This window comes from Salmo trutta, chromosome 30 (genome assembly GCF_901001165.1).
Source record: "Salmo trutta chromosome 30, fSalTru1.1, whole genome shotgun sequence".
NCBI lineage: Eukaryota > Metazoa > Chordata > Actinopteri > Salmoniformes > Salmonidae > Salmo > Salmo trutta.
In genome coordinates, this window is record NC_042986.1 from 18918752 (window position 1) to 18927638 (window position 8887).

Here is an 8887-nt window from a genome sequence, read left to right on the forward strand (position 1 = left end):
ACTCTCTAAGTGAGTGGGATCGTTTTCCATTTAAAAGTCATTCTACCAACTTTCTAAGTAAGTGGGATCGTTTTCCATTTAAAAGTCATTCTACCAACTCTTTAAGTGAGTGGGATCGTTTTCCATTTAAAAGTCATTCTACCAACTCTCTAAGTGAGTGGGATCATTTTCCATTTAAAAGTCATTCTACCAACTCTCTAAGTGAGTGTCATCGTTTTCCATTTAAAAGTCATTCTACCAACTCTTTAAGTGAGTGGGATCGTTTTCCATTTAAAAGTCATTCTACCAACTCTCTAAGTGAGTGGGATCGTTTTCCATTTAAAAGTCATTCTAACAACTCTTTAAGTGAGTGGGATCATTTTCCATTTAAAAGTCATTCTACCAACTCTCTAAGTGAGTGGGATCGTTTTCCATTTAAAAGTCATTCTACCAACTCTCTAAGTGAGTGGGATCATTTTCCATTTAAAAGTCATTCTACCAACTCTCTAAGTGAGTGGGATCATTTTCCATTTAAAAGTCATTCTACCAACTCTCTAAGTGAGTGGGATCGTTTTCCATTTAAAAGTCATTCTACCAACTCTCTAAGTGAGTGGGATTGTTTTCCATTTAAAAGTCATTCTACCAACTCTCTAAGTGAGTGGGATTGTTTTCCATTTAAAAGTCATTCTACCAACTCTCTAAGTGAGTGGGATCGTTTTCCATTTAAAAGTCATTCTACCAACTTTATAAGTAAGTGGGATCGTTTTCCATTTAAAAGTCATTCTACCAACTCTCTAAGTGAGTGGGATCGTTTTCCATTTAAAAGTCATTCTACCAACTCTCTGAGAGTGGGATCGTTTTCCATTTAAAAGTCATTCTACCAACTTTCTAAGTGAGTGGGATCGTTTTCCATTTAAAAGTCATTCTACCAACTCTCTAAGTGAGTGGGATTGTTTTCCATTTAAAAGTCATTCTACCAACTCTCTAAGTGAGTGGGATCATTTTCCATTTAAAAGTCATTCTACCAACTCTTTAAGTGAGTGGGATCGTTTTCCATTTAAAAGTCATTCTACCAACTCTCTGAGAGTGGGATCGTTTTCCATTTAAAAGCCATTCTACCAACTCTCTAAGTGAGTGGGATCGTTTTCCATTTAAAAGCCATTCTACCAACTCTCTAAGTGAGTGGGATCGTTTTCCAATAAAAGTCATTCTACCAACTCTCTAAGTGAGTGGGATCATTTTCCATTTAAAAGTCATTCTACCAACTCTTTAAGTGAGTGGGATCGTTTTCCATTTAAAAGTCATTCTACCAACTTTCTAAGTGAGTGGGATCGTTTTCCATTTAAAAGCCATTCTACCAACTCTCTAAGTGAGTGGGATCGTTTTCCATTTAAAAGCCATTCTACCAACTCTCTAAGTGAGTGGGATCGTTTTCCAATAAAAGTCATTCTACCAACTCTCTAAGTGAGTGGGATCATTTTCCATTTAAAAGTCATTCTACCAACTCTCTAAGTGAGTGGGATCATTTTCCATTTAAAAGTCATTCTACCAACTCTCTAAGTGAGTGTCATCGTTTTCCATTTAAAAGTCATTCTACCAATTTTCTGAGAGTGGGATCGTTTTCCATTTAAAAGTCATTCTACCAACTTTCTAAGTAAGTGGGATCGTTTTCCATTTAAAAGTAATTCTACCAACTCTCTAAGTGAGTGGGATCATTTTCCATTTAAAAGTCATTCTACCAACTCTCTAAGTGAGTGGGATCGTTTTCCATTTAAAAATCATTCTACCAACTCTCTAAGTGAGTGGGATCGTTTTCCATTTAAAAATCATTCTACCAACTCTCTAAGTGAGTGGGATCGTTTTCCATTTAAAAGTCATTCTACCAACTCTCTAAGTGAGTGGGATCGTTTTCCATTTAAAAGTCATTCTACCAACTCTCTAAGTGAGTGGGATCGTTTTCCAATAAAAGTCATTCTACCAACTCTCTAAGTGAGTGGGATCGTTTTCCATTTAAAAGCCATTCTACCAACTCTCTAAGTGAGTGGGATTGTTTTCCATTTAAACGTCATTCTACCAACTCTCTAAGTGAGTGGGATCGTTTTCCATTTAAAAGCCATTCTACAAACTCTCTAAGTGAGTGGGATTGTTTTCCATTTAAACGTCATTCTACCAACTCTTTAAGTGAGTGGGATCGTTTTCCATTTAAAAGTCATTCTACCAACTCTCTAAGTGAGTGGGATCATTTTCCATTTAAAAGCCATTCTACCAACTATTTAAGTGAGTGGGATCGTTTTCCATTTAAAAGTCATTCTACCAACTCTCTAAGTGAGTGGGATCGTTTTCCATTTAAAAGCCATTCTACCAACTCTCTAAGTGAGTGGGATTGTTTTCCATTTAAAAGTCATTCTACCAACTCTTTAAGTGAGTGGGATCGTTTTCCATTTAAAAGTCATTCTACCAACTCTCTAAGTGAGTGGGATCGTTTTCCATTTAAACGTCATTCTACCAACTCTCTAAGTGAGTGTCATCGTTTTCCATTTAAAAGTCATTCTACCAACTCTCTAAGTGAGTGGGATCGTTTTCCATTTAAAAGCCATTCTACCAACTCTCTAAGTGAGTGGGATTGTTTTCCATTTAAAAGTCATTCTACCAACTCTCTAAGTGAGTGGGATCGTTTTCCATTTAAAAGTCATTCTACCAACTCTCTAAGTGAGTGGGATTGTTTTCCATTTAAAAGTCATTCTACCAACTCTCTAAGTGAGTGGGATCGTTTTCCATTTAAAAGTCATTCTACCAACTCTCTGAGAGTGGGATCGTTTTCCATTTAAAAGTCATTCTACCAACTTTCTAAGTAAGTGGGATCGTTTTCCATTTAAAAGTCATTCTACCAACTTTCTAAGTAAGTGGGATCGTTTTCCATTTAAAAGTCATTCTACCAACTCTCTAAGTGAGTGGGATCGTTTTCCATTTAAAAGTCATTCTACCAACTCTCTAAGTGAGTGGGATCCTTTTCAATTTAAAAGTCATTCTACCAACTCTCTGAGAGTGGGATCGTTTTCCATTTAAAAGTCATTCTACCAACTCTCTAAGTGAGTGGGATCGTTTTCCATTTAAAAGTCATTCTACCAACTCTCTAAGTGAGTGGGATCGTTTTCCATTTAAAAGTCATTCTACCAACTCTCTAAGTGAGTGGGATCGTTTTCCATTTAAAAGTCATTCTACCAACTCTCTAAGTGAGTGGGATCGTTTTCCATTTAAAAGTCATTCTACCAACTCTCTAAGTGAGTGGGATCGTTTTCCATTTAAAAGTCATTCTACCAACTCTCTAAGTGAGTGGGTTCATTTTCCATTTAAAAGTCATTCTACCAACTCTTTAAGTGAGTGGGATCGTTTTCCATTTAAAAGTCATTCTACCAACTCTCTAAGTGAGTGGGATCGTTTTCCATTTAAAAGTCATTCTACCAACTTTATAAGTGAGTGGGATCGTTTTCCATTTAAAAGTCATTCTACCAACTCTCTAAGTGAGTGGGATCATTTTCCATTTAAAAGTCATTCTACCAACTCTCTAAGTGAGTGGGATCGTTTTCCATTTAAAAGCCATTCTATCAACTCTCTAAGTGAGTGGGATCGTTTTCCATTTAAAAGTCATTCTACCAACTCTCTAAGTGAGTGGGATCATTTTCCATTTAAAACTCCCTCTCGCTCTCTGTCACCAAACAGACTACATTTTTCCATTCATCCCTTTCCCATCCACAGGGGAGTGTAATTTGAGTGAGGGACGGACAAAGCGAAAAACAAACAAACAAACAGTAGAGGGAAGCAGATTGAGACTGAGCCAGAGAGGCAGAGCTTGGGGAGTTCAGATTGCCATGCTTCATTGCCAGTCTGAACCTCTGGCTCTGGGTTGCTGCCACGCTGTTTCCGCTGATTGCGATAGGAGGATCGGCCGGTTGCTCTCCCGGATCCATCTCACTCCCAGTGCAGGGGCCCAAAGGAGGGGGCAAGGGGAGGTCGTAGGCACCCATGGGGAACTCACAGCCCTGCCAGATTCCTTCTCTCTCTCTCTAACTCTCTCTCTCTACTCAGGCCAGCCTTGACCCAGACATCCTGGCCTGGCAGGGCATGCCTCCATCACATCCATGAAGTTATCTAGCTGACATTGCTGAGATGGGCATAGTAATGGATCACTAGTCACTTTATACAATGCCACTCGAAATAATGGCACTTTAATAATGTTTACATATCTTACATTACTCATATCACATGTATATACTGTATTTTATACTATCTACTACACCTTGCCTATGCCGCTCGGCCATCGCTCATCCATATATTATATGTAAATATTCTCATTCACCCCTTTAGATGTGTGTGTATTAGGTAGTTGTTGGGGAATTGTTAGATTACTTGTTAGATATTACTGCACTGTCGGAACTAGAAGCACAAGCATTTCACTACACCCGCATTAAGATCTGCTAACCATGCGTATGTGACCAATACAATTTCATTTGATTTTGATTTGAAGCTACTGATTAGTAATCAGAATTTCCAGTTGTAAATGACTTAGACACAGTAGGGATGTTTCAGCAGGCATCTGGAAGTGGTATGGATGTACCTGCTTGCTGATTACAGTAGTCTCAGATGGCAGGAGGGAGCCTTAACCTACTGGACACTGCACCATATAGACCCATTTAATTCACACACAGTCTGGATGCAGCCTGTAATTATCTGGCCCCAGATGTCCTGTGTTTAATTCTACCCCCCCCCCCCCCCCCCACTGCTCTATTTCCAGACCCAACTCCATGGTGGGGGGTCAGAGAAGGACATGGTCTCCTGCATTGTCCTTTCAGAAGACCTCTGCTGTACACGGCTGGGCCTGGCTGGGACTTGGCCGAGCTGGCACCCCTCGCTGGGTGAAATATGAGGGGCGTCAGCTGGCAGTAGTGTGGGGGACGCGGTGTTCGCCAGCGCTCTTGTCTCTACTAATGAGTCCCGTCTGGTGTCCAGGATGAGAAGGGGGGGTAAATCAGGACTCAATGAAAGCCATTGTAATGCCCTTAACCTGGTACCGTTTTTCCCAAGTACTGGTCTGAACTACAGTATACCTAATAGACTAGTACTGGTCTGAACTACAGTATACCTAATAGACTAGTACTGGTCTGAACTACAGTATACCTAATAGAATAGTACTGGTCTGAACTACAGTATACCTAATAGACTAGTACTGGTCTGAACTACAGTATACCTAATAGACTAGTACTGGTCTGAACTACAGTATACCTAATAGACTAGTACTGGTCTGAACTACAGTATACCTAATAGACTAGTACTGGTCTGAACTACAGTATACCTAATAGACTAGTACTGGTCTGAACTACAGTATACCTAATAGACTAGTACTGGTCTGAACTACAGTATACCTAATAGACTAGTACTGGTCTGAACTACAGTATACCTAATAGACTAGTATTGGTCTGAACTACAGTATACCTAATAGACTAGTACTGGTCTGAACTACAGTATACCTAATAGACTAGTACTGGTCTGAACTACAGTATACCTAATAGAATAGTACTGGTCTGAACTACAGTATACCTCATAGACTAGTACTGGTCTGAACTACAGTATACCTAATAGAATAGTACTGGTCTGAACTACAGTATACCTAATAGACTAGTACTGGTCTGAACTACAGTATACCTAATAGACTAGTACTGGTCTGAACTACAGTATACCTAATAGACTAGTACTGGTCTGAACTACAGTATACCTAATAGACTAGTACTGGTCTGAACTACAGTATACCTAATAGAATAGTACTGGTCTGAACTACAGTATACCTAATAGACTAGTACTGGTCTGAACTACAGTATACCTAATAGACTAGTACTGGTCTGAACTACAGTATACCTAATAGACTAGTACTGGTCTGAACTACAGTATACCTAATAGACTAGTACTGGTCTGAACTACAGTATACCTAATAGACTAGTATTGGTCTGAACTACAGTATACCTAATAGAATAGTACTGGTCTGAACTACAGTATACCTAATAGACTAGTACTGGTCTGAACTACAGTATACCTAATAGACTAGTACTGGTCTGAACTACAGTATACCTAATAGACTAGTACTGGTCTGAACTACAGTATACCTAATAGACTAGTACTGGTCTGAACTACAGTATACCTAATAGACTAGTACTGGTCTGAACTACAGTATACCTAATAGACTAGTACTGGTCTGAACTACAGTATACCTAATAGACTAGTACTGGTCTGAACTACAGTATACCTAATAGACTAGTACTGGTCTGAACTACAGTATACCTAATAGACTAGTACTGGTCTGAACTACAGTATACCTAATATAATAGTACTGGTCTGAACTACAGTATACCTAATAGACTAGTACTGGTCTGAACTACAGTATACCTAATAGAATAGTACTGGTCTGAACTACAGTATACCTAATAGACTAGTACTGGTCTGAACTACAGTATACCTAATAGACTAGTACTGGTCTGAACTACAGTATACCTAATATAATAGTACTGGTCTGAACTACAGTATACCTAATAGACTAGTACTGGTCTGAACTACAGTATACCTAATAGACTCTCACAAACTCCGTATAATTATTCTATCTGTACAACCCACTTACATTTGTACATCAGTCTCTACATTGTGTTGTGTGGACATTAAGATCTGTTCCATCCACCAATGTGCATGTTGGGTACTTTGTGTCTTTAGACACAAGACGACTTAAGAATTCACCCAGCGGCCTTCCTTCGTTCCATCCCCCATTCTGGTCACATCAGCTCATAGCACATGCACATCTCCTTCCTTCCCAGAGAGCTTAGCGGCTGGCGGAGTGTGTGTGTTGTCTGTGATTGATTGTCTACTATGGAAGCGATATGTCTGGAAATAGACGAGGGGATCCTGGCACCAGTTAATTAGTGATGTGTGATGTGTTAGAGGTCACTAATCCAGGTGCTAGTGATTATCTTCTGGTTACATATGTCAGTGCGTATGAAAGATCCCTCCTGGGAGCTGTTACACACACGCCTATCACACAGTGACAGCCCACTGAGAACAGATGTCACTTCAATATGTAGTTTGATTTACATTTGGTTGAGTGAAATCAAGAAAAATGGCCCCAAATGTCATTGGATTTAGGTTAAATGTTGGGTGAAAAATAGACGAAATCCCTTTACTTAGATCACTTATTTCCCCGTTGATTTAACGTCGTAACATTACATTTTTTTAAATGACGTGGAAACAATGTTGATTCAAGCACCTTTTTTTTTTTGCCCAGTGGGAGTGTGTGTGCTGTCTGGTGCTGTTATGTGTATGCTGCTATCTCTATCTCAAATAGTTAAAGTACAAAAGGGAAAATAAATAAACATAAATATAGGTTGTATTTACAATGGTGTTTGTTCTTCACTGGTTGCCCTTTTCTTGTGGCAACAGGTCACACATCTTGCTGCTGTGATGGCACACTGTGGTAGTTCAATAGATATGGGAGTTTTTCAAAATTTGGTTTGTTTTCAAATTCTTTGTAGGTCTGTGTAATCTGAGGGAAATATGTGTCTCTAATATGGTCATACATTTGGCAGGAGGTTTAGGAAGTGCAGCTCAGTTTCCAACTCATTTTGGGGGCAGTGTACACATAGCCTGTCTTCTCTTGAGAGCCAGGTCTGCCTATGGCGGCCTTTCTCAATAGCAAGGCTAAGCTCACTGAGTCTGTAGATAGTCATAGATTTCCTTAACTTTGGGTCAGTCACAGTGGTCTCTCTCTTTCTCTCTCTCTCTCAATTTCTATTTTTCATTTTGAGGGGCTTTATTTGCATGGGAAACATGTGTTTACATTGCCAAAGCAAGTGAAATAGATAATTAACAAAAGTGAAATTAACTACACAAATGAACAGTAAGTATTACACTTACAAAAGTTCCAAAAGAATAAAGACATTTCAAATGTCATATTATGTCTATATACAGTGTTGTAATGATGTACAAGTAAAAAAGGGAAAATAAATCAACATAAATATCTCTCTCTCTCTTTCTCGCAGCCGCTCCAGATAGATGATACCTTCTGTGGGCAGGACTTCAACCAGCCCCTGGGAGGAACCAGCACCATCGAGGGTCTGCCTCTGTTCGTGGACAAGGACGATGGCATGACCTCGGTGGCGGCCTACGAATACCACGGCCACACCGTGGCCTTTACCGGCACACGCAGCGGACGCATTAAGAAGGTAGGATGATGTGTGTGTGTGTGTGTGTGTGTGTGTGTGTGTGTGTGTGTGTGTGTGTGTGTGTGTGTTACTCACCTCTGGCTATGAGGATGAATCTAAAGGCTCTGTCTCATTGCTGACTCCTCTGTGCTGAGTGGGTGATTGAGATGACTGGAGTAGCGGGTTTGCCTATCACCGGTGCTGTCATGCTGTGAGACATTGCTGTGCCTTCTCTGGTGCTGTTCACAGAGCTCTGGAGAACAGAGGAGAAAAAGGGAACAGGGGAGGAGAGGGGAGAAGAACAGGGGAGGAGAGGGGAGAGCAGGGGAGCAGGGAAGAACAGGGGAGGAGAGGGGAGAAGAACAGGGGAGGAGAGGAAAGAACAGGGGATCAGGGGGGATCAGGGGAGAACAGGGGATCAGGGGAGAACAGGGGATCAGGGGAGAACAGGGGATCAGGGGAGAACAGGGGAGGAGAGGGGAGAAGAACAGGGGAGGAGAGGAAAGAACAGGGGATCAGGGGGGATCAGGGGAGAACAGGGGATCAAGGGAGAACAGGGGATCAGGGGAGAACAGGGGATCAGGGGAGAACAGGGGAGGAAAGCAGGGTTAGGTGGGACGGCTCTCAGATGGTTCCAGACTGTTAACACTGATTACAGTCTAAGAAGGGCCTTG

General features: G+C 40.7%; 1 protein-coding gene across 1 annotated transcript in view; it reads left to right on the plus strand.

Moving 5' to 3' along the window:
- The window catches only part of LOC115168873 (plexin-A1-like), an 85990-nt gene extending 77747 nt beyond the window's left edge, over nt 1-8243 (plus strand). Inside the window, exon 3 of the mRNA XM_029724400.1 lies at nt 8052-8243. Coding sequence (XP_029580260.1) covers nt 8052-8243 — 192 coding nt within the window. The remainder of the gene's footprint in view (nt 1-8051) is intronic.
- The last annotated feature ends 644 nt before the right edge of the window (nt 8244-8887 follow it).